Source organism: Pristiophorus japonicus, chromosome 12, assembly GCF_044704955.1.
Source record: "Pristiophorus japonicus isolate sPriJap1 chromosome 12, sPriJap1.hap1, whole genome shotgun sequence".
Classification (NCBI taxonomy): Eukaryota; Metazoa; Chordata; class Chondrichthyes; family Pristiophoridae; genus Pristiophorus; species Pristiophorus japonicus.
Window position 1 is genome coordinate 29392363 of NC_091988.1, and position 26403 is coordinate 29418765.

The 26403-nt window shown below is 44.2% G+C and overlaps 1 protein-coding gene across 1 annotated transcript in view; it reads left to right on the forward strand.

Moving 5' to 3' along the window:
* Positions 1-26048, forward strand: part of LOC139277159 (protein FAM3C-like) — a 118766-nt gene extending 92718 nt beyond the window's left edge. Inside the window, exons 5-11 of the mRNA XM_070895237.1 lie at positions 4718-4825; positions 7749-7872; positions 14805-14863; positions 14969-15019; positions 15287-15371; positions 22302-22428; positions 25677-26048. Of these exons, the coding sequence (XP_070751338.1) occupies positions 4718-4825; positions 7749-7872; positions 14805-14863; positions 14969-15019; positions 15287-15371; positions 22302-22428; positions 25677-25766 (644 nt within the window). The 3' untranslated portion in view covers positions 25767-26048. The remainder of the gene's footprint in view (positions 1-4717; positions 4826-7748; positions 7873-14804; positions 14864-14968; positions 15020-15286; positions 15372-22301; positions 22429-25676) is intronic.
* Positions 26049-26403: the final 355 nt, after the last annotated feature.

The window sequence follows — 26403 nt, forward strand, 5'->3', positions numbered from 1 at the left end:
CCAGAACAAGATCTCTTCTGCTTGCGAGCTGAGAAAGAAATGATCATAAAAAAATAACTTTAGCTTTTAAATGTCGAGTCTCGTAGATTGCAGTACCTCCCCTGTGGACAACAGATTACATATGCGATTCAACAGTGAAGAAACCTCTTGTGAGCAACAGGCTCACCTTGTTTTGGCCACTGACGCCTTTCACTGGAGAGGCACTATGCCTGTATCCGTTTTACTCACAGGGCAGAGAGTATGCATCTCGGTGGAACCTCCAAGAAGTAACTGTCGAAATCTCGACCTCCGATAGACGACTCAGACACCTTCAGCTCCGGCGGAAGTTTCTTTAATTTACTTGCTAGCAAGGGAAAGGTCACACTCAGTCAATGGCTAAGTGAACACCTTCGTAATGGTACAATTTCACAAGATATTTATACAGTAAAACCCAAGTTATGGCCCCTCTCTGTGTATTGGCTCTGTCTCGCAGTCAGTGAATACAGATAAAGAGTTAATTACTACATCCTTGTCCTGACATGGTTTCCAGATATTTCCTTTTGTCAGGGTTATTAGTTGGCCAGCCGGCCATCACTCGATGAGAGTGTGGTAATGAGCTATTATCTGCCTTGCATTGTGTCAGGATTGTCCAGTTTCCTGGTCAGTTATCTTTTTGCATCAAATGGATGCGGCCTCTACAAGAGATAATGGCTGGTGGTTTGAGTACATTGAAAAGGGTGGGGTGGAGTGGAACTGGTGTCGTATAGACAATAGGAAAGCACCACGGGTGGTACTTGTCTTCAGCAGGACTTGTCTCCTAGCTGTCTGGTGGCTATCAACCATTTCAAGCCAGGTTTAGCTGTTTATGCAAGCCGACTGCTTTATGCAGAAATTTCTGGAAGGACCAGGACTCCATTTTGTTATATATTGCAAAGGGCACAAAAATACCATGTGGTATCAGCTTAGATGGAAATACATTTCCACAGCATTCATGTCCTCAACGTTGAGATTCTCCCAGAATCAAAACTCACTGGCAAGTACTGTGCAGAAAATAACTGTTGATCAAAGAATTAGTCTGACTCAGAGTCCGCCAAAGGGTGTAAATGTGAATCATTTAACATGCTGGCATTGCGGGGGTAACCATTGGGCCCATCTGTGTCGATTCAGACACTATGTGTGCAAAGGCTGCGGTCAAAAGGGCCACCCACAGCGAATATGCAGAAGAACTGCGACTCAAAACGTGGCAGAGGAGTTGGCAGAAGGCTTCCGATCCAGCAAGGATCATAAAGTACAAGCTAGAGAGGTGACTCCGCCCGAGGAAGCAGTGCACGGGGTGCACACCTTCACGACCAAAATCCCCCATGATGATGAAAATCAAGATAAATGGCATTCCTGTTTCCATGGAGTTGGACACGGGGGCGAGTGAGTCACTTATGAGCAGAAGGCATTTGAGAGGCTGTGGGGCAACAAAGAACAAAGACACAAGCTGAGCCTGATTCAGATAAAGCTGCGTACTTACACCAAGGAACTGATCCCAGTTATCGGCAGTGCGAACATAAAAGTATCCTATGATGGAGAGATACACGAATTTCCACTGTGGGTTGTACCAGGCGACGGGCCAACGCTGCTTGGCAGAAGCTGGATGGGGAAGATTCGGTGGAACTGGGAAGACGATGCTTCCTGTGCTCAAGTGCTGAGCAAGTTCCCATCCCTATTTGAACCAGGCATTGGCAACTTCACAGGCACCAAAATGCAGATCCACTTGGTCTCCGAGGCACGGCCTGTTCATCACAAGGCTCAAGCGGTCCCTTACATGATGAGGGAGAAAGTGGAGATCGAATTGGACAGACTTCAACACGAGGGAATCATAACACCAGTCGAATTCAACGAGTGGGCCAGCCCAATTGTTGGTACTAAAGAGCGATGGCACAGTCAGAATCTGCGGCGACTACAAGGTAACGATCGACCGAGTTTCATTACAGGACCAGTACCAGCTACCCAAAGCCGATGATCTCTTTACAACATTAGCAGGGAGAAAGACATTCACCAAGTTGGATCTAACCTCCGCTTACATGACCCAGGAGCTGGCTGAATTGTCGAAAAAATTAACGTGCATTAACACACACAAGGGACTGTTTTTGTATCACAGGTGCCCGTTCTGTAGCCATCTTCCAAAAGAACATGGAGAGTCTATTGAAATCGGTTCCACGCACTGTTGTATTTCAGGATGACATCCTAATCACTGGTCACGACACCAACGAGCACCTGCACAACCTGCAAGAAGGTTTAAGTCGACTAAACAGAGTCGGACTCCGGCTGAAATGATCCAAGTGTGTCTTTCTGGCACCAGAGGTAGAATTCCTGGGGAGGAAGATTGAGGCAGACGGCATCAGGCCCACGGACTCGAAGACAGAGGCCATCAAGAATGCACCCAGACCACGAAATGTAATGGAGCTGCACTTGTTCCTGGGACTCCTCAGCTATTTTGGTAACTTTTTTCCAGGGTTGAGCACCTTGCTCGAACCGTTGCACAAGTTGCTACGCAAGGGAGACGACTGGGTTTGGGGTCAAAATCAAGAGGCCGTCTTCAAAAAGGCCAGAAACTTGCTGTGTTCGAACAAGTTGCTTGTATTGTATGACCCAGGCAAACGTCTAGTTTTAGCATGTGACGCGTCGTCGAACGGTATCGGGTGTGTTTTACAACAAGCAAATGTAGCGGGCAAACTCCAACCGGTTGCATATGCGTCTAGAAGTCTAGCCAAGGCCGAAAGATCCTACAGTTTGGTTGAGAAGGAGGTTTTGGCCTGTGGCTATGGGGTAAAAAAAATGCACCAGTATTTGTTCGGACTCAGGTTCGAGTTAGAAACCGACCACAAGCCCCTAATCTCATTGTTTTCAGAGAGCAAAGGCATAAGCACCAATGCTTCATCGCGAATCCAAAGATGAGCACTAACACTGTCGGCCTACGATTCTACGATCCGCCACAGGCCAGGCACTGAGCACTGCGCCGATGCCCTCAGCCGGCTACCGTTGCCCACCACCGGGGTGGAAATGGCGCACCCCGCAGACCTGTGCCTGGTCATGGACGTCTTCGAAAGCGAAGGGTCACCTCTAAGGACCCTGTGATATCTCTTGTAAAAAGTTACGTCCTTAATGGGGGCTGGTCAGCGGTCCCAAGAGAAATGCAAGACGAGATAAAGCCGTTTCACCGTCGTAAAGACGAAATGTCCATCCAATCGGATTGCCTCTTATGGGGCAACCGCATCATCCTGCCAAAAAAGGCAGGGAACCTTCATACGGGATCTACATAGTGCCCACCCAGGCTTAGTCATGATGAAGGCTATCGCCAGGTCCCGCGTCTGATGGCCCGGCATTGACTCGGACTTGGAGTCATGCGTGCGCCAGTGTAACTCTTGCTCACAATTGAGCAATGCCCTCAGGGAAGCCCCACTTAGTCTGTGGTCCTGGCCCTCAAAACCATGGTCCAGGATCCACGTAGATTATGCGGGCCCCTTTCTAGGAAAAATGTTCTTCGTTGCAGTGGACGCCTACTCTAAGTGGATCGAATGTGTAATAATGGCATCCAGCACATCCACCGTCACCATTGAAAGCCTCAGGGCCATGTTCGCCACCCATGGCTTGCCCGACATTCTGGTCAACGACAATGGTCCGTGTTTCACCAGCTCGGAATTCAATGAATTCATGACCCGCAATGGCATCAAGCATGTCAGGTCTGCCCCGTTCAAGCCCGCATCCAACGGCCAAGCGGAGCGGGCAGTCCAAACCATAAAGCAGAGCTTGAAACACGTCATGGAAGGTTCCTTATAAACACGCCTATCCCGGGTCCACCCTGACCTCAACGATCAGGTGGAAACTAGGCGTTATCGGCAAAACATGTACCATGATTGCGCGGCTGTATCACGCGACATCACTGTAAACGACTTGGTGTTTGTGCTGAATCATGGTCATGGCCCCAAATGGATCGCTGGCACTGTTTTAGCCAAGAAGGGGAATAGAGTGTTTGTTGTCAAACTGCTTAACGGACAAATGCAGAAAGCATTTGGACCAGACCAAATTGCGATATACAGATAACCAGGAACTACCGGGAGAGGACCTTACCTTCAGCGATGCACTTACACACACCCAATCAGCAACAGACCTAGCTGACAACCACGAGGATGATCCCACCATCTCCAACAGTCCAGTCAGACCAACAGCACTGCCAGACAGCAGTGGCCTGACCAACTCACCCATGCCGGACACTCAGATGATCAACCAGGGAGCGAAGAGTTCAGGATCGCCTCAACCTGTAACTAACTCGCATCAAAGACTTTTGGGGGGGGGGGGGGGCGAAATGTAGTCATATATGTATACTCTGTGTATATACTATGCTGGTACCACTAGAGGGTGCAACTGTGGGAGGCCCAGGCAGGAGTTGTATAAAAGGCTGGTCACCACGCAGTGAGGTCACTCTGCAGTTACAATAAAGAGACTAAGGTCACAGCAGTTCAAGCACAGCACCAAGCCTTGTGGAATTATTCTACAGATAAGTAGAGACATATTAGTTATACTGTGGACCTGTTGTATTTTGCCACTACAAGACCCAAGATTCATGTTTTGTTTAAAGTGCAGCACAGATTCAGAGCTGCTCAATGTATGCATCAGAATATTTACCGACCGTTTTTAATGTTAAATTGTAATGCTATGAAGAATAAATCATTTCAATGTTATCTTGCAGTTTTTGTGCGTGGTGCAGTGGTGCTGTTCATCAGTGGTTTGGCATTGTTCTTTGCAAATAAAATCATGTCTTCCAAAGAAAAACTGCATAAGGTGAACTTCTCCCAAGGTATGGATACTGAATTCAATATTTCTAATATTAGCAGATGAAAAGCAGAGGACAGCTTTAAATGTAACATATTCTACTTGGAATGTTTACCATATTCTTTCACCGACTGTAGCTGTTAGACTTGTTAGGCTGAAAATTGAAGTATAAATGTGGGCAATGGCTTTTGAATTTTGATGAAGAAAATCTATTAAGGCAAAATCTGAAATAAGATCAAAAAACTACATAGTGGTTCAGTCAGCACCTGAAAGAGAGAGACATGTTCACATCTTCGTCAGAACTGTGGGCTTTTGTTTTGGTTTTCATTTGCCCAAGTAATGCCAAATTAAAGCATTCTGGGTTCAAGTTGAACTCCAGAATGGTCAACTATTTCAACACCGAACATGTCTGCTCTCAAGATAAGCTGCTCCAATTCTACTTTGTTTCAATTCTGTCAAGTCAACTGCTGGGTGTCTGTACTGGGGGAGAATAATCTTTGGCTTTCGTGCTTGTCTGGTCATTTGGAAATAATTGCAGCTGCAAGAAATATTTCAGCTTTAAAGAATTTAAGCCCAGTTTTACTCACATTTTCAGATGCTGCTGGTAAAATCATACAATGAAATCCAAATTTTCAAATTTACTTTTGTGAAACTGTTTTATTTATTCTTTTGAAGCCAATGGAAGCAAATCAGGTGACGTATAAAACAGACGATCTGCTACTGCCCATTCTCCGCCCAGCGGCAAAAGTGAAAATTTAGCACCATATATTTTTTATCTTTTACCTTTTTTTAAATTGCAAATTTCAGAGCTTTTCTATTTGTTTTTAAAATGATCTGAACCAGGTTTCTTAATCTTGACATGCAGCCTTAAGACCCTAAGACACTAATTCCTGGAAGTTTCAGGTTAAACCAGTACTTTTCAAATCTATAGACTGTGATGTATTGACCGAATTTGCTGACAGAATAACGGCGAGGCTAATGGTGTCCCTGCTATTTATGCGCAAATGCTACAGTAACTTCAGGCGAGGGCAGATGCACGGTTAAAAGCAGAAACCCAAAAGTTGCTGTCCGAGATGCGTCGTTCCGCCGTTAGCTTCATGAAAGCTCGTTGTCTGGCTCACCATTAAAATGCATTGAACGGCACGAAGTTGCTGCTTTGTGTGGTAGATACGAACTAAGCTCACCATAGAATGTTTAGACTTGTCCATTCCAGTCTTAAGTATTCTTTTAATGACATAATAAGTGTTAATTATTGCCAATCAACCTCTCTGGCACTGAAAATTAACTATTACAAGTGTGGAGTCTCATTGCTTCGGGTTTTAATTGTGATTGGAGATATTAACAATGTAACATTTTATCATTTTTCTTTTCTTTTTCCTTTCTGTCTCTTCTCTCTCTCAATTGAATTTTTCTTTCCCTCTCTTTATTTCTCTTTCTGTACCTGATTTGACATGAATTCAACCTTTCTAACTTCCTTCTCAGTCCCTGCACTGTTAGTTTCACAGTCTAATTGGTTACGGAGATACACAGTTGCTTGTCCTGTTCACTCTTACTTCACCTGTACTCATTCTGTTCCCCATTCTTGAGTTTACCTGGCAAGAAACTTGACAAAGGGACTTCTGCGTAGCTGAACATGCATCTAGGGTAATCATAATCATGCATAGCGCTTTTAACTAAAACATGGCGAGCAACTGTGGTATATGATTTTATGCCAGTAGTGAACCTAGTCAGAATAATTATCTCCTGACCTGTTGGTTGGCAGTTCTGCCAGTGGCATTTGTTTGTATAAAAATGATTCATCCCTGTAACTGTAAAATGGCAATTCCCAATTAACAATATTTAAAAAAATGAAAAAACTCATGGGCTAGAAATTGCTCCGTGACAGCAAGCAGCTTATTGGTAAATCGGCATTGGATTTTGGGCCATTGCAAAGCTGCTGGCGGCCCTCGGGTAGGTCCTGAGAGTTGGTATCAATCGGGGGGGTAGGCAATCTGATGGGAGTGGGGAAGGCGATTGGAAGGGGGCCAAGCAAGAGGCAAGAGAAGCACTCCTACTCCTCGTGGCTCCACATGAAGGTGTCTTTTTTAACAAACTTACTTTTTGGTGGCAACCTGCAGCGGTAAAAAAAGACAGACTTACATTTATATAGCGCCCTTTACAACCACCGGACGTCTCAAAGGGTTTACAGCCAATGAAGTACTTTTGGAGTGTAGTCACTGTTGTAATGTGGGAAACGTGGCAGCCAATTTGCACACAGCAAGCTCCCACAAACATCAATATTTTAATGACCAGATAATCTGTTTTTGTGATGTTAATTGAGGGATAAATATTGGCCAGGACACCAGGGATAACTCCCCTGCTCTCTTCAAAATAGTGCCATGGGATCTTTTGCGTCCACCTGAGAGAACAGACGATGCCTCAGTTTAGTGTCTCATCCGAAAGACGGCACCTCCGACTGTGCAGTATTCCCTCAGTACTGCACTGGAGTATCAGCCTAGATTTACGTGCTTAAATCCCTGGAGTGAGACTTGAACCCACAGCTTCTGACTCGGCGTCAAGTATGCTACCCACTGAGCCACAGTTGACACTTTAAGGACTGCTGGTTAGGCCGCATGTAGACCACATTTTCCTGAACGGAGGCAGTTGTGGGTTTAGGGCAGATCGATTTTAGAAAGGGAACCTCAAACAAATATTGGGCCCCTTATTTGCATATGCAAAGGGTCTAGTGCCTGTTTCAAGTGCAGACCCTGGAAGCTTCGTTTTCTGCTTTAACCAATATGGCAGGTGGCGCACTTTCAGCGCAGAATGTGTGCACGCTCGTTGCCTACCATATTGGATGCTTTGGCGCCCATTTTGTGCCTGAGAAACAGGCACGGCATCAACTAATTCCTAAGCCATAGCAATTTTGTGTTACGAGGAGCATAGTATAAATGTTTTGTTTTATACAGATTCAAAAGTTAAGAAGCCCTCCTGTGGAATGGAAAAACATTGTCCTGTCGACCAGTTTTCATTTAGAATCATAAGTGGATCAGCAAGTGTTGTTGGACCCTTCATTTGTTTCAATGGTAAAATGTAAGTAACCTAAGATATAGCTCTGAACAATGCTGCAACCGGATTGTAAACATTCTTTGGAAAATAAACCTCCCCACGAGGTTTGTTTTGTTGAATAGGCTATTCTAAATTTAATGTTTGCCTCTCAATTGTTTAATTCTTACAAAGGTGTAATTAAATGACTAAAATCATGGGGTAATTCGTTCATTTTACCTGTGACCTTCAATAAAACAATTGAAATGTAAAAGCAAGTTACTTACAACTATTCTTTGCATGATTAAAAGAAACTTGCTGATACTCCAAAAATGATAAGGTGCTTGTCATTGTCGCAGGCCATTAAGTGCTGGATATCATCAAATAATATTTTCCCATTTTTTTTTTTTAAACCTCCCTCCCCCATTTGCTCTTCAACTTAACCTTGTTTCTTCTGAGAAGCTACCAGGCCACTACCCAGTAGTTCTCCTTGAAAGCTCGGACAAGATTGGGAACTTGTCATGTTTGGATAAGCATACTACCAGTCTGTAATTAATTCAGAAGCCAGTGTACTAATAGTGCACTAGTACCTGTGAGGATGCAGGCTTGTCTCCGAGACTGGCAGCATACCGAGTTTCCAGCCTCTGTTGACCTATCAAGTGAATATGAGGTGCTTATCTAGAGGAGGAAAGGTAAGTCAGAGAAAAAGTCCATCCCAGCCATTCCTTCGGGGGTGACACTAGTAGAAGCTCTGTCAATTTGGCACCACCAGCGTGTGAATGGCCCTACAACAACAACTACAACTTGCACTTGTTTAGCACCTTTGAATGTAGTAAAACATCCCAAGGTGCTTCACAGGAGATAGTTATCAAAAAAAATTTGACGCCGAGCCATATAAAGATAGATGACCAAAAGCTTGATTAAAGAGGTAGGTTTAAAGGAGCAACATAAAGGAGGATAGAAAGGCAGAGAGGTTTAGGGAGGGAACTCCAGAGCTTAGGGCCTAGGCAGCTGAAGGCAACAGCCACCAATGGTGGAGCAATTAAAATCGGGGATGCGCAAGAGGCCAGAATTAGAGAAACACAGGGATCTCAGGGAGTTGTAGGGCGAGATAAGGAGGAGCGAGGCCACAGAGATATTTGAAAACAAGGATGAGAATTTTAAAATTGAGGCGTTGCTGGACTGGGAGCCCGTGTAGGTCAGCGAGCACAAGGGTGATGGGTGAACGGGACTTGGTGCGAGTTACGATTCGGGCAGCAGAGTTTTGGATCAGCTCAAGTTTATGGAGAGTGGAAGATGGGAGACCAGCTATAAGAGCAATGGAATAGTCAAGTCTAGAGGCAACAAGGGCATAGTTGAGGTTTTCAGCGGCAGATGAGCTGAGGCAGGGACGGAGTCGGGCGATGTTACGGAGGTGGAAGTAGATGATCTTGATGTGGTCATAAGCTCATCTCAGGGTCAAATATAACACCAAGGTTGCACACGGTCAGGTTCAGCCTCAGACAGATGCCAGGGAGAAGAAAGGAGTCACACAACAATTACTGGAAGAAAAACACTTTTAAAGATAGGGGAACCTCGCACCTCAAAAATAAACAAACATCCAAATATTTAGTTGATATTGAGATTTATTTAATCTATGTAAAAGGGACTGTGTAATTTCCCTGACTTCCCACCTGACACGGAATTAACCAATTTAATGGCCCTGAAATTGCGGCCTCTCTGGGTACGTACCATGTGCACACGCACCCGAAGAGGCCCCGCAAGTTCCAGGATTAGGCACGGGAAGCGCATGCGCCGAAATCCAGTCCAGCGCATCCCCGGGGGAAGGGCCTTCGCGGGTGGAGATTTGGGCTATTTGCCTAACTCCTGCTCAGCGAATGTCCTTAAAACTCTTACACCTGGTAAAAAGCTTAAGGCCCGCTTTTACCAGCATAAGAGTTTTAAAAGATAGAAAAATAAAATTTTAATCAGTAATTTTTATATTAAAAACTCTGTCCATTAAGGTAAGTTTATTTTTACCCCTATTAAAACATTTTTTTTTTTAAATTCAAAAAAATAAATTTTTGTCCAAAACATTCAAGTAAATTCAATTTCAATTCATTTTAAATATGTGGCATTTTTCTTATTTATTTAAAATGTTTATATGTTTTTGGGGTATCTCCATTCATAGAAATGGAACACCATTACTGTGAATGGGGATATGCCATTTTTATTGGTTGGTCTGGCCCACGTGATCCCAGGATGTGCATACGCTCCTGAAATACGTGGGCCTCTGCGCTGGCCTCAGCGTGCAAGTGTTCGTTTCCCTAGGACCACCAGGTACATTCGGGAATATTTGTGTGTTCGGAGGCATCCGCCTGTGGAAAGCCTCCGACTGCAATTGCAGGGCCAATATTGACTTGGATAGGTTAGGTGAGTGGGCAAATGCATGGCAGATGGAGTATAATGTGGATAAATGTGAGGTTATCCACTTTGGTGGTTAAAAACAGAGAGACAGACTATTATCTGAATGGTGACAGATTAGGAAAAGGGGAGGTGCAACGAGGCCTGGGTGTCATGGTACATCAGTCATTGAAGGTTGGCATGCAGGTACAGCAGGCGGTTAAGAAAGCAAATGGCATGTTGGCCTTCATAGCGAGGGGATTTAAGTACAGAGGCAGAGAGGTGTTACTACAGTTGTACAGGGCCTTGGTGAGGCCACACCTGGAGTCCTGTGTACAGTTTTGGTCTCCTAACTTGAGGAAGAACATTCTTGCTATTGAGGGAGTGCAGCGAAGGTTCACCAGATTGATTCCCGGGATGGCGGGACTGACATATCAAGAAAGACTGGATCAACTGGGCTTGTATTCACTGGAGTTCAGAAGAATGAGAGGGGATCTCATAGAAACGTTTAAAATTCTGATGGGTTTAGACAGGTTAGATGCAGGAAGAATGTTCCCAATGTTGGGGAAGTCCAGAACCAGGGGTCACAGTGTAAGGATAAGGGGTAAGCTATTTAGGACCGAGATGAGGAGAAACTTCTTCACCCAGAGAGCAGTGAACCTGTGGAATTCTCTACCACAGAAAGTTGTTGAGGCCAATTCACTAAATATATTCAAAAAGGAGTTAGATGTAGCCCTTACTACTAGGGGGATCAAGGGGTATGGCGAGAAAGCAGAAATGGGGTACTGAAGTTGCATGTTCAGCCATGAACTCATTGAATGGCGGTGCAGGCTCGAAGGGCCGAATGGCCTACTCCTGCACCTATTTTCTATGTTTCTATGTCTATGTTTCTAATATGTTAAAGGTCAATAAGGTTAGACCTGTTGGGATGGTGTTTCTTAAACGTAAAAGGGCAGACATTCCAGAGTCAGGGTCCTGCGGGCACAGATGCTGATCGAATCTCAATTCCCATGAAAAGGGTCATCAGCATGTTTGAATGGGTGCATCACACTTGTAAAAGGATGCATCAATTCTATCTGCTGAATGGAAGGGTGTGCAGTGCATAGCTGCTCCACTGGGACATCCCAAGGTCTTTCAGGGCCAAAGAAAAGCCGCCCCAAGTGATGTCGGCTTCAATGGGAGCTCTAACTCTGGCACAGTCAAGTAGTCGGTCCCCTTACTCTGGCAAGGTCTGAGCTTCAGTGGAACTCCAATTAGCTCATTATATAAGGTAGGTCATGCCTGACAAACTTGGTTGAATTATTTTAGGAGTTGACTAAAGTAGTGGACAGGGGAATGTCTATGGATGTTATTTATATGGACTTTCAGATGGCTTTTGATAAAGTCCCTCATAAGAAACTGTTAGCTAAAGTTGAAGCTTATGGAATTGAAAGCAATTTATTGACCTGGTTAGGAAATTGGCTGAGCAGCAGGAGACAGAGAGTAGGGATAATGGGCAGGCACTCACATTGGCAGGATGTGACTAGTAGTGTCCCACAAGGAGTTGTGTTGGGGCCTCAACTTTACACTGTATTTATTAGAAACATAGAAACATAGAAAATAGGTGCAGGAGTAGGCCATTCGGCCCTTCTAGCCTGCACCGCCATTCAATGAGTTCATGGCTGAACATTCAACTTCAGTACCCCATTCCTGCTTTCTCGCCATACCCCTTGATCCCCCTAGCAGTAAGGACCTCATCTAACTCCTTTTTGAATATATTTAGTGAATTGGCCTCAACAACTTTCTGTGGTAGAGAATTCCACAGGTTCACCACTCTCTGGGTGAAGAAGTTCCTCCGCATCTCGGTCCTAAATGGCTTACCCCTTATCCTTAGACTGTGACCCCTGGTTCTGGACTTCCCCAACATTGGGAACATTCTTCCTGCATCTAACCTGTCTAACCCCGTCAGAATTTTATATGTTTCTATGAGGTCCCCTCTCATTCTTCTGAACTCCAGTGAATACAAGCCCAGTTGATCCAGTCTTTCTTGATAGGTCAGTCCCGCCATCCCGGGAATCAGTCTGGTGAACCTTCGCTGCACTCCCTCAATAGCAAGAATGTCCTTCCTCAGGTTAGGAGACCAAAACTGTACACAATACTCCAGGTGTGGCCTCACCAATGCCCTGTACAACTGTAGCAACACCTCCCTGCCCCTGTACTCAAATCCCCTTGCTATGAAGGCCAACATGCCATTTGCTTTCTTAACCGCCTGCTGCACCTGCATGCCAACCTTCAATGACTGTTGGGATAGAAAGTTATATATTCAGATTTGCTAATAACACAAAGATAGGCAGCATTGTAAGCAGTGTAGCTAGAAGCATAAAATCACAACGAGATTAATAGTGAATGGGAAAAACTGTATTAATGGATTTCAGTGTAGGCAAGTGTGCGGTCATCTATTTTGGACTTAAAAAGGATGGATCAGAGTACTTTCTAAATGGTGAAAAGCTAAAAATAGTTGAGTTCCAAAGAATCTTTGGGGTCTATGTACATAGATCACTAAAATGTCATGGACAGGTACAGCAAGTAATCAAAAAGGCTAATGGAATGCTGGTCTTTATATCTAGAGGACTAGAATACAAGGGGGTAGAAATTATGCTACAGCTATACAAAGCACTAGTTAGACCACACCTGGAGTACTGTGTTCAGTTCTGGAAACCACACCTTAGGAAGGATATATTGGCCTCGGAGGGAGTACAACGTACATTTATTAGCATGACACCTGGGGGCCGAAATTCAGCCATCCGATAAGACCTGTTACCGCCGGAAAGTGGCGGCCATGTGGCGGTGTCAAATGGCTGCCGATTTGTAGTCGAAAAGCCACCACTCGTGAAATTCTCCCTGGTGGTTTTTCCGGTGGTCCCCACTTCCGCCCCACTGTTGCCGAACTCTCCTAAGTGCGTCATCAAAGCGCACACCGCCGATGTCCCGCCCCGCAAGCAAAATTCACCTTAGAAAATATTCCGACCGCCGCTCAATACCCTCGACAGGTTTTCTGTGGGTGCACTGTGTTTGCACTGCGCGTAAAATGTCAGTCGGTGCGGCCTCCAATAAAGGGGAGGGCGCACTGCCGTGGTCGCCATCTTATTTTTTTTTGGCAGCTGACTGCCAGACCCCGGGTTTGGCCAGCCCACCAACAGGCAGCCTGGTACCCTTTCTTGGTTGCCGGGCCGCTGGCCCGGCCAAAACCCTCCCTGGTGGCCCAGTGGACCTAACTTCAAAAGCTGCAGAGCTCGCAGTGGCTCTCCCCTTTAACTGACGCGCCAGCGCTATGACGCCACCAGCCCGGTGCTGATGACCGACGACGGAGGACTCCACCCACCCCACTTCCACCCCTCTTATGACAGACACTTGACTCCCACTCCCACTTCCGCTCCCATTATGACCGACTTTGGTCCCACTCGAAAAAAAACGACAAAGAGTTGAATTTCGCAGTCCATTTTGCATCCATTGCGGTGGCCAAAACATTTAAAAAAATGGTAGGTGCGACCCGCTTACAGCTGGGGTGAATTTCAGCCCCCTGAACTCCAATGGTTAAATTACAAATACAAACTAGGGTTCTATTCCCTGGAATTTAGAATGTTAAGGGTGATTTGATACATTTTCAAAATATTAAGGGGAAGTAATAGGGTAGATAGAGAAAATCTATTTCCGCTGGTTGGGGAATCTAAGACTAGAGGTCATAGTCTAAAAATTAGAGCCAGGCTTTTCAGGAGATAAATTAGGAAACACTTCTACATGCAAAGGGTGGTAGAGGTTTGGAACTCTCTTCCGCAAAGAGCAGTAGATGCTGGGTCAATTGTTAATTTTAGATCTGAGATTGATAGATTTTTGCTAACCAAAGATATTAAGGGATATGGAGCAAAGGCAGGTGTATGAAGTTAGGTCAAAGATCAGCCATGATCTCATTGAAAGGTGGAACAGGATGAAGGGGTTAAATGGCCTACTCCTGTTCCTATGTCCTATTCCTGTTCCTATGTCCTATGTTCCTATTATTTGGTGTGAAATCTACTGAGGCTTTTTAAGGGCTGAATTAACAAAGTAGCCCGACTCCCCCTGACTCGCGCCCCTCACGCCGGGAGGGTGGGAGGTAGGTTTCTCTTGCCCTTCCCACAAGAACGGTGACTGATGCATTGTTGAGCAGCGTAACGTGCATCGTTCACCTATTCCCACATTGACTACCTATAGGAGCAGATCTAAATGGACCATGCTGCTGGATTTCCCACAGTACAGAAGATCAATGATAGCATTCACATGGCTATCTCGGCAGCTGGTTTCTGCTCCTCTTCTGGCAGTCCATTTGCTCCTGATTGTGAAGATTGTTGAGTGATGTAGGTGCTGATTTTTTCCGGGCCACTAGATGCCAAATGCGATCAATGGAACTGAATACCAGCTGCTGCGCATAACGGACAGTCCATCCGCTACCACCCGGTTTGTGCCACTGCCCGAGACAAATTTCTAGGCCAGTCACTTAGACACTGCACAAATCACAAATTCAAGATCTTGGTAAAATGTCTGCTTGCTGTTTGAGACATCTCTTTCTTTTCCCTTCCTTATAGGCTCATGAGCAATGTAAAGAATAACATTGGACGAGGGTTAAACATCGTTCTAGTAAATGGTGAGTCGATTGTCTGAGACCATGTAATCGGTAAATACTCATACAGCTTCATATTGCCAAATTCTCATTTCTATTATGTAATGTAGCTATCTCTTTGTTCCACAGCTACATCTGGTGAACTATTAGTGACTGATTTTTTTGATATGTGGACTGGAGGTAAGACCTTTTTTTAAATTTTACTGAATTTGCTTTGATTTAGCTAAAATGTTTTAGAACACTGCACAATGGAGATGTAACACACTCAATCTATCAGCTTTCACTCATTGCTCAAAGTGGTGGGGGTAAGTTCAGTACAAATGCAAACAGAGTATAATTGTTTGAATACCAATTACCGACTATAAATGCAAACTAAGGAACAGCTGCACAAATCATAAAAAAATATAAATTAATAAAAGTAAAGAATACGCATTTCATTTTTTTCAGATATAAAGCTGCTTTTGGCTTTCTTAAAACCGATAAAACTTGGCACTATTTTATTACTTGCTTCTTTTGATGACCCGGCAACAAAGTAAGTAAAGGCAACTGTTTGGATGGTATGGGTCACGGGTCATGGGTCACGGGTCTGGCCTCATGCCTTGTGTAAAAACAATATACGTTCACATAATGTGATGATCTTCTAATTTGGTTTGTGTTCTTATCATGTGTGAAAATTTGGGGTAAATAACACTGACTCATCCATGGTACACTAAACATTAAATAAATAAATGCAGTCGAAGCCATTTATAATAAACCAGCTACAACAAAGTTATTGCAGGGTACAAATTTTTTTTTCCTACTGTTTTACCAACAGGAAAACCTTTTTATAATAAAACTAGCAGATCTGCTCAACGCTGCTTCCACTCCACTGGGACTTCTCAATTCTGATGCTTCTAACCCACCCATCCAACGCTGCTGCATCTTTCCATCTGTTTGCGGCTGTTCCGATGCTCGGAAGGAGATTACCATCTGGGACAGTAAACAGCTAATTTGAATTAAGCACATACTGCACCGCAGTTAAAGTGCTGGTGAACAGTATGCGTGCTTAGTGTTCATCAGCTGGTTATCGCACCGGCTGGTAAACTCCAGAACATTGGCGCACAAGCGGGTGGGTGCGGAGAAGCAGCAACTTTGGATGACAGGGTTAGAGGTGTCAGCTAAACATCAAACTAGCAAAAACCTGATATGATGGAAACCATTTCTAATTTATTAATGCCTTTGGCTGCAACCACTTTTTTTTATCAGCGTTCCACTAATTAGTGCCAGAAAAGGAAGGGAAGAATGATTTGCCCGGCAATGAGTAGAGGATGGATTGGAAACTTGAAAGGGCCGATGAAACTCTCCCCTAGATGCGATACCCTGCAGATCTGGAGAGCGAATGCCCATCTAAAAAATAAGAACATAAGAACATAAGAACAGGAGTAGGCCATCTAGCCCCTCGAGCCTGCTCCGCCATTCAACAAGATCATGGCTGATCTGGCCGTGGACTCAGCTCCACTTACCCGCCCGCTCCCCGTAACCCTTAATTCCCTTATTGGTTAAAAATCTATCTATCTGTGACTTGAATACATTCAATGAGCTAGCCTCAACTGCTTCCTTGGGCAGAGAATTCCACAGATTCACAACCCTCTGGGAGAAGAAATTCCTTCTCAACTCGATTTTAAATTGGCTCCCCCGTATTTTGAGGCTGTGCCCCCTAGTTCTAGTCTCCCCGACCAGTGGAAACAACCTCTCTGCCTCTATCTTGTCTATCCCTTTCATTATTTTAAATGTTCCTATAAGATCACCCCTCATCCTTCTGAACTCCAACGAGTAAAGACCCAGTCTGCTCAATCTATCATCATAAGGTAACCCCCTCATCTCCGGAATCAGCCGAGTGAATCGTCTCTGTACCCCCTCCAAAGCTAGCATATCCTTCCTTAAGTAAGGTGACCAAAATGCTAGCTTTAAGGCCTGGTTTCCAGACACCCTTTGTAAGGCCAAGCACCAACAGTTTAGGGGGAGTGGGAGAAAATGAATATCTGTGAAGGTGGAATTATAAATACTTTTACAATTGCCCCATTTAAATTTGAATGCCAGCAAACCAACATCTATATGCCAGCTTTGCAACTTTTATATTCGGGCTTCCTTACCCGAAAAGGTGGCTTTGTACACCCCATTTTTTTTTAATGGGCTAGATTTTCCCTGAAGCCCCTCACCGCCCGATTGCCGCCCAGAAACACTGCTAACATTCTGCAACTAATGCTGGCGAAAAGTTCCACAATAAAAGGTAAAAAATATCGCTCGGCGAGAAAATGGATCTTGCACCAATATTCTCGGCGGCGAAACCAGGTGGAAACAGGCGGTTCTCACCGGAATGGACGGTAAGTATCACGTGGCTCCAGTTGGGGTGGAGTGAAGAATGTTTCGGTGCAAGGGGTGTAGCAGTTGTGTGGGGCGGACTAGTTGGGCTGGGTGCTTTTTATCTTTCCGACATTGTTCATTGTTATATGTAACCTTCAGGGCTGCTGACCGAGGGCTGTGTGGCTCTTTGTTGGCTGGCGCGGACATGATGGGCCGAAATGGCCTCCTTCTGCGCTTTAGATTTCTATGTTTCCAATGTTTCATAAGAACATAAGAAATAGGAACAGGAGTAGGCCATACGGCCCCTCGAGCCTGCTCCACCATTCAACATGGCTGATCTGATCATGGACTCGGGTCCACTTCCCTGCCCGCGCACCATGACCCCTTATTCCCTTATCGTTTAAGAAACTGTCTATTTCTGCCTTAAATTTATTCCGTGTCCCAGCTTCCACAGCTCTCTGAGGCAGCGAATTCCACAGATCCACAACCCTCTGAGAGAAGAAATTTCTCCTCATCTCAGTTTTAAATGGGCGGCCCCTTATTCTAAGATCGTGCCCTCTAGTTCTAGTCTCCCCTATCAGTAGAAACATCCTTTCTGCATCCACCTTGTCAAGCCCCCTCATAATCTTATATGCTTCTGAATTCCAATGAGTAGAGGCCCAACCTCCTCCACCTTTCCTCATAAGTCAATCTCCTCACCTCCGGAATCAACCTAGTGAACCTTCTCTGAACTGCCTCCAAAGCAAGTATATCCTTTTGTAAATATGGAAACCAAAACTGCGCGTAGTATTCCAGGTGTGGCCTCACCAATACCTTGTACAACTGTAGCAAGACTTCTCTGCTTTTATACTCCATCCCCTTTGCAATCCTGATCACTTGCTGTACCTGCATACTAACCTTTTGTGTTTCATGCACAAGTACCCCCAGGTCCCGCTGTACTGCAGCACTTTGGAATCTTTCTCCATTTAAATAATAACTTTCAATTTAAATACTAAATCTCAATTGCTCTTTAATTTTTTTCTGCCAAAGTGCATGACCTCACAATTTCCAACATTATACTCCATCTGCCAAATTTTTGCCCACTCACTTAGCCTATGTCTTTTTGCAGATTTTTTGTGTCCTCCTCACACATTGCTTTTCCTCCCATCTTTGTATCATCAGAAAACTTGGCTACGTTACACTCGGTCCCTTCTTCCAAGTCTTTAATATAAATTGTAAATAGTTGGGGTCCCAGCACTGATCCCTGCGGCACTCCACTAGTTACTGATTGCCAACCCGAGAATGAACCATTTATCCCGACTGTCTGTTTACTGTTAGTTAGCCAATCCTCTATCCATGCTAATATATTACCCCCAACCCCGTGAACCTTTATCTTGTACCGTAACCTTTTATGTGGCACCTTGCCAATGGTGCGTATGGGGCCGCGTTTCTACCTAAAATTTAGTCCGAGGCTGAGGTTGGGCCTAGGAAGGGGGGAAAACTCAAAAATTATTTTTCACTTAAACAAAAAATATAAAGTTATAAAACATTCTCAAGACACTTTTTAATGTAATCGCCATTTAAGAATGTAAAAAATAATTTTAAAGAACCTTTAAATTACCTTTCTTTGCAGGGTACTCACCGAACGCCCCGTTTCCAGCAGCTTTTCGTGGGCGGTTTCCTCGGCAGTGCATATGGGTCCCCATTGAGGCAAAACTTGGATCCCGGTGGTTTTCTCGGCAGTGCACGCAGTTGCACGTGGGCGGTTTGCTCCCTGGCGGTCTTTTCAAAATGTGGTCAGAGCCCTTTAAAAAAAATAAAGAGGAAACTTTCGCCGGGCGGCTTTTCACCAAAAAAACAGCTTGTACCGCCGAGAAAACCATCGAAAATGAAGGCGAAAGTCTCGACCTATGGGATAATGCATCTGCTATCAGGATATGAGAGCCAGATTTAAGAGGGTAAATGACTCCTAAATACCAGTATCCAGGAATCCAGTATCAAGTGGTACCAATATAAAAGCAACTTAAGTCTGCATACATGCTACTCTATAGCAGGCTGACAATATTTGTACTTGGGTCATCGGAGTAAATGATAGCCTTTATGTGGATTCTATGCTATTCAAATATGAAAATTGTTTTTTCTAGGCATCTGGATAAATCACATGCCACTTCTCTAGTCTTGGATGAGATGAAATTTCCTCCAGCTAAACAATGGAAAGATCAAATCCATATCTTCAGCCCCTTCTACAAACTCAGTACCCTTGTCATCAACTTCATCCTCCAGTCTGGCCTGTCTCAGGTTCAACCAGGCTGTTTGCAACCTTGGTGTTCTATTTGAGCTTGAGCTGCGGTTTCAACCCCACATCTCCTCCATCGCAAAGGTTGCCTACTTCTACCTCTCTAACCCATCTTCAACCCATCTGCTGCTTTGGCACCTTCAGACTCAACTATTCCAATGCTCTTTTGGCTGGCCTCCAATTTTTTATCCTGCATAAATCAGCTCCTCTAAAACTCTGCTACCTATCTTCTATCCCACACCAGCTAATTCGCACATCTCATCCCTGTCCTCACGGACCGACATTGGCTGAGAAACGTAGAAACATAGAAAATATGTGCAGGAGTAGGCCATTCGACCCTTCGAGCCTGCACTGCCATTCAATGAGTTCATGGCTGAACATGCAACTTCAGTACCCCATTCCTGCTTTCTCGACATAGCCCTTGATCCCCCGAGGAATAAGGACTACGTCTAACTCCTTTTTGAATATATTTAGTGAATTGGCCTCAACTACTTTCTGTGGTAGAGAATTCCACAGGTTCACCACTCTCTGGGTGAAGAAGTTTCTCCTCATCTTGGTCCTAAATGGCTTACCCCTTATCCTTAGACTGTGACCCCTGGTTCTGGACTTCCCCAACATTGGGAACATTCTTCCTGCATCTAACCTGTCTAAACCCATCAGAATTTAAATGTTTCTATAAGATCCCCTCTCATTCCTCTGAACTCCAGTGAATACAAGCCCAGTTGATTCAGTCTTTCTTGATATGTCAGTCCTGCCATCCCGGGAATCAGTCTGGTGAACCTTCACTGCACTCCCTCAATAGCAAGAATGTCCTTCCTCAAGTTAGGAGACCAAAACTGTACACAATACTCCAGGTGTGGCTTCACCAAGGCCCTGTACAACTGTAGTAACACCTCCCTGCCCCTGTACTCAAGTCCCCTCGCTATGAAGGCCAACATGCCATTTGCTTTCTTAACCACCTGCTGTACCTGCATGCCAACCTTCAATGACTGATGTACCATGACACCCAGGTCTCGATGCACCTCCCCTTTTCCTAATCTGTCACCATTCAGATAATAGTCTGTCTCTCTGTTTTTACCACTAAAGTGGATAACCTCACATTTATCCACATTATACTCCATCTGCCATGCATTTGCCCACTCACCTAACCTATCCAAGTCACTCTGCAGCCTCATAGCATCCTCCTCGCAGCTCACACTGCCACCCAACTTAGTGTCATCCGCAAATTTGGAGATACTACATTTAATCCCCTCGTCTAAATCATTAATGTACAATCTAAACAGCTGGGGCCCCAGCACAGAACCTTGCGGTACCCCACTAGTCACTGCCTGCCATTCTGAAAAGTACCCATTTACTCCTACACTTTGTGTCCTGTCTGCCAACCAGTTCTCAATCAATGTCAGCACACTACCCCCAATCCCATGTGTTTTAACTTTTCACATTAATCTCTTGTGTGGGACCTTGTCGAAAGCCTTCTGAAAGTCCAAATACACCACATCAACTGGTTCTCCCTTGTCCACTCTACTGGAAACATCCTCAAAAAATTCCAGAAGATTTGTCAAGCATGATTTCCCTTTCACAAATCCATGCTGACTTGGACCTATCATGTCACCTCTTTCCAAATGCGCTGCTATGACATCCTTAATAATTGATTCCATCATTTTACCCACTACCGATGTCAGGCTGACCGGTCTATAATTCCCTGTTTTCTCTCTCCCTCCTTTTTTAAAAAGTGGGGTTACATTGGCTACCCTCCACTCCATAGGAACTGATCCAGAGTCTATGGAATGTTGGAAAATGACTGTCAATGCATCTGCTATTTCCAAGGCCACCTCCTTAAGTACTCTGGGATGCAGTCCATCAGGCCCTGGGGATTTATTGGCCTTCAATCCCATCAATTTCCCCAACTCAGTTTCCCGACTAATAAAGATTTCCCTCCGTTCCTCCTTCTTACTAGACCCTCTGACCCTTTTTATATCCGGAAGGTTGTTTGTGTCCTCCTTAGTGAATACCGAACCAAAGTACTTGTTCAATTGGTCTGCCATTTCTTTGTTCCCCATTATGACTTCCCCTGATTCTGACTGCAGGGGACCTACGTTTGTCTTTACTAACCTTTTTCTCTTTACATATCTATAGAAGCTTTTGCAGTCCGTCTTAATGTTCCCTGCAAGCTTCCTCTCGTACTCTTCCAGTGCCCCAACACCTCAAATGTAAATTCTCATCCTCATGTTTAGATCCCTTCAAGATCCGAGTTCTCCCTATCTCTGTAACCTCTTTCAATGACCCCGCCCCCCAAAATTTTCTGTTTCTTTGACCTCAGCCTCTTGTGCATCCCCATCCCTTCGCTTCACCATTGGTGATTATGCCTTCAGCAGCTGTCTTGGTCCCACTGACTGGCATTCCAACCCCCTCTTCTCCTTCAAGGCCCTCCTTATGCCCCTCTTTTTTGACCAGGCTTTTAATTATCACTACTAATATCACCTCCTTTGGCATTTTCCTCTAGAACATGACTTGGGGCATGTTTCTGCACTGAAGGTGCTATATAAATGCAAGTTGTTATTGTTTACGGTGCCTGACACCCATGTGCAATATCAACTGTCCAAACTCCTGATAGTACCGTTGCAGCCAGTACAGAGATTCTTCACCTCCTGTCTGAGCTGAATTAAAATACCAGATTCCAGAAGTCAAAAGTCAGTGTGTTAATTCAAAGTGCTAATTCTGATTTGTAATAGTTCATCTTTACACCTTTTGTGGTTTAGCCTGCTTTTTAAAATTTGAGTGATTGCTTGAAGCAAATGTAAATGATATGTTATCAGTGTAATTTATTTCAATCACATTCCTTAGAATGACTGATGAAGTAAGAACACTTTTTAGTGAACTAGGAAGCTCTTTAATTCATGATGTGCAGTTTCGGGACAACTGGATTTTTGTTGGAGCAAAACCAATCAAGGAGAAAAGTCCATTTGAACAGGTATAAATAAAGAATATTAGTCTAACCCCAAATTAGTTCAACTGAAACAATATTTAAGTGCTGATGGTTGTGTACAAATGGCTGTTATATTCATGATTTGAGTGCTGACGGTTGTGTACTGGTAGTGTTTAAGTTTAAGTTTCACAGTTTTCACTTTTCAACCTTGTAATAATTGCAATTATTTTTACAGTGCTACATTGAACAAAGCAAAATGAAAGAATTGTGCAATCATAGGGCAATTTTTCTAGTTATGGCCTAGGAATTCAGACACCCCTCGTGCCTGCGTAGTGAGGCCTCGGGCCTTATTTCCATAGAGCTGGTGAGCTGCATAGAGTAACAGGCAGCTCGTCGGCAAAGCGGGATTGAAGATTGTTGCCATCGCATTGCCCTCAGATAAGCAAGGGGGGAGTGGGGGGCCTGGTTCGGGAAGTAGTGGTACCTGGGCGGGATAGGAGAGTGGCATCGATCAGAGGGGTGGGGCGTAGTTCTTTGAATGTGGGCTGCTCCTCCTGGCTCCACATTTAAATAAGTATATTTTAAAACATTTTCCAACAGTCTATCGACTCTGGATCAGTTCCTATGGACTGGAGGGTAGCTAATGTAACATCACTTTTTAAAAAAGGAGGGAGAGAGAAAACGGGGAATTATAGACTGGTTAGCCTGACATCGGTAGTAGGGAAAATGTTGGAATCAATTATTAAAGATGAAATAGCAGCGCATTTAGAAAGCAGTGACAGGATCAGTCCAAGTCAGCGTGGATTTATGAAAGGGAAATCATGCTTGACAAATCTTCTAGAATTTTTTTGAGGATGTAACTAGTAGAGTGGACAAGGGAGAACCAGTGGATGTGGTGTATTTGGACTTTCAAAAAGCTTTTGACAGGGTCCCACGTAAGAGATTGTTGTGCAAAATTAAAACACATGGTATTGGGGGTAATGTACTGACGTGGATAGAGAACTGGTTGGTCGACAGGAAGCAGAGAGTCGGGATAAACGGGTCCTTTTCAGAATGCCAGGCAGTGACTAGTGGGGTGCCGCAGGGCTCAGTGCTGGGACCCCAGCTATTTACAATATACATCAATGATGATTTAGATAAAGGAATTGTGTGTAATATCTCCAAGTTTGCGGATGACACTAAGCTGGGTGGCGGTGTGAGCTGTGAGGAGTATGCTAAGAGGCTGCAGGGTGACTTGGACAGGTTAGGTGAGTGGGCAAATGCATGGCAGATGCAGTGTAATGTGGATAAATGTGAGGTTATCCACTTTGGTGGCAAAAACATGAAGGCAGAATATTATCTGAATGGCAGCAGATTAGGAAAAGGGGAGGTGCAACGAGACCTGGCTGTCATGGTTCATCAGTCAGCAGTCAGTGTGGGCATTGCTCCCCATTGACATTGATGTCCCCATTGAATCCATGACACATCCTTTGTGGCAGCATAAAAGTGGTATCTTTTCTTGGTGTCTTCTATCTTCCTCTTTTTCCTCCCTTATTTTTTTTCTTTTCCTGCTGGTCTTCTCTATTTCCTGTCACTTTTTTCACTGTTCTCTGTTTTCTTCAAAGGATTTTTATCTGCTGGAATCTCCTTTGCCATTATTTGTGCCCTCATCCATGCTTTTGTCCCATCTGTGGTTCTCCTATTGGAATGTTCAGCCACCTAAGGATGCATTTTAAGAGTGGAAGCAAGTCTTCCTCGATTCCGAGGGACTGCCTCTGATGATGATGATGATGACGACACCTTTGTTACCTCTAGACTTGACTATTCCAAAGCACTCCAGGCTGGCCTCTCTCATTCTACCCTACGTAAACGAGAGGTGATCCAAAACTCGGCTGCCGTGTCCTAACTCGCACCAAGTCCGGCTCACCCATCACCCTTGTGCTCGCTGACCTACATTGGTTACGCAACGCCTTGATTTCAAAATTCTCATCCTTGTTTTCAAATCCCTCCATGGCCTCCCTCCTCCTATCTCTGTATTCTCCTCCAGCCCTACAACCCCCCGAGATGTCTGCACTCCTCTGATTCTGTCCTTTTTGAGTATCCCTGATTATAACCACTCAACCATTGGTAACCGTGCCTTCTGTTGCCTCGGCTCCAAGCTCTGGAACTCCCTGCCTAAACCTCTCTGCCCCTCTGCTTCTCTTTCCTCCATCGAGATGCTCCTTAAAACACCCATCTTGTGCTAATTTCTACTTATACGACTCGGTGTCAAATTTCTTATCTCATAATACTCCTGTGAAGCACCTTGGGACGTTTCACTATGTTAAAGGCGCTATATAAATACAAGTTGTTGTTGTTTAGCCATTTTTTTTTTGCAGTTGAGAAAGGTTTGCTTTATCGACTTAAAATGAGATGTTGGCTTATATTAAAGTCTAGTTCCAGTAAATTTAATGTGCATTTAGTTTACAACCAACTTGCAAACATCTTGATGAATGTACTCATGTTTTGGTGAATGTTACAGTTCATACTATACATTTATATCTGACAATTTACAAATTTTAATACTTTTCATCCATGAGATCCCCACTGCTAGTTTCCATCATCACCTTTCCGAATTGCAACCACAAGTATGGGGCAGAGGGGTGAAAACTGCTCCAATGATGCCAAATGTCCACTCTATCTATCTATTGCTATTCTGAAGCATGGATTCAATGCAACCTCCCATCTTCACATGCTATTGCTGTCCAGATGGTGAGATGTTTCTGTCTGTCTGCTCAACATTGAACCAAACAGGAGAATCTCATACATAAGAATGGAAGGATGTACCAGTATGAACTCAGGCTGAGATGAGATATAAAGTCCCAGCTTCACCCTGGGACTGGGGCATTTTGTAAATTCACTACTTAAAAGTGTTGGAACATCTGAACAACTGTTGTTGCTTGTAAGTTTTGGGAAGGTCATAAATTGAAGAACACATGGCAGACTATTCTGTTATGTATTAATGCTTGGGGGTCACCAGACACCAGAGGGCGCCACGGTCGGAGGTCATCGGGCTGTACGCATGTGGCATGTGTGCTTGGTCACCTGTATATAATCTGGGTGTCTTTGCCACACAGGCACTCTTGGGCTGGAATAAAGATGGATCAGGTTGCACCTGAGTGAGTTTACAGTAACCAGATTCTGGTTTATGTTCAATCCTAGGTAAAGAACAGTGTATCACAAATGTCACCGAGAATTGCTGCATTCCACTCCAGGAAAAGAATATTTTGAGTATGTAAGCAGCATTTACATTAAAGATACCATTTTGTTTACAGATCCTGAAGAACGAGAATGCAAAGAACAAGTACGGAAACTGGCCTGAAGCAGTGGAAATGGAGGGTTGCATACCAAAAAAGCTGATTTAGTTACTTTTCAATAGCTTTCTACATTTTTTTAATCTATTTAGAGGCACTACGTTGGTACACTATTCCCAGCAACACTACTGACTATTTTAAATTTTTTTACCCTTTATATTATAATATATTACTGTTGCCATGCAAAATTCCATTGCCTGTTGGCATTGCTAGATCATTGAAATGCATTAAACAGTGTTTAATTTAGAGCAAGAGGTTACAAGGGCTGGATGGCAGAGCTTCGAGCTGGTGTATGAGCTCAGAAATTTAATTAATGGATTACAATTTATACACTAATTGGTGGAAACTCACTGTCCTCATTATCTCGATCTGGGGCGTGCCCAGTTTTGTGGGTGGGGCCAGCTTCGGGCAAAATAATTGCAGAAACTTGATTTGCGATTGATGTAACTTACGTTTAAAATTCCCCGATCTTTTGCGTTGGTTCGGCCAATTTCACTCGAATTGTTCTGATGAAGCTAGTGGAAACTGTACCCTAATGTACTTTAGTTACGTACTAATATTTTCTGAAAATGGCGTCGCTGTAAATTTTTGTGTCAAAAGTGCACATTTATTTCATTACAATTTAGTTTGTCCAACATCAGGGGGCTGAAATTGCCTCTTTGTGCAGTGCCAGTGAACGCTTCCGCCT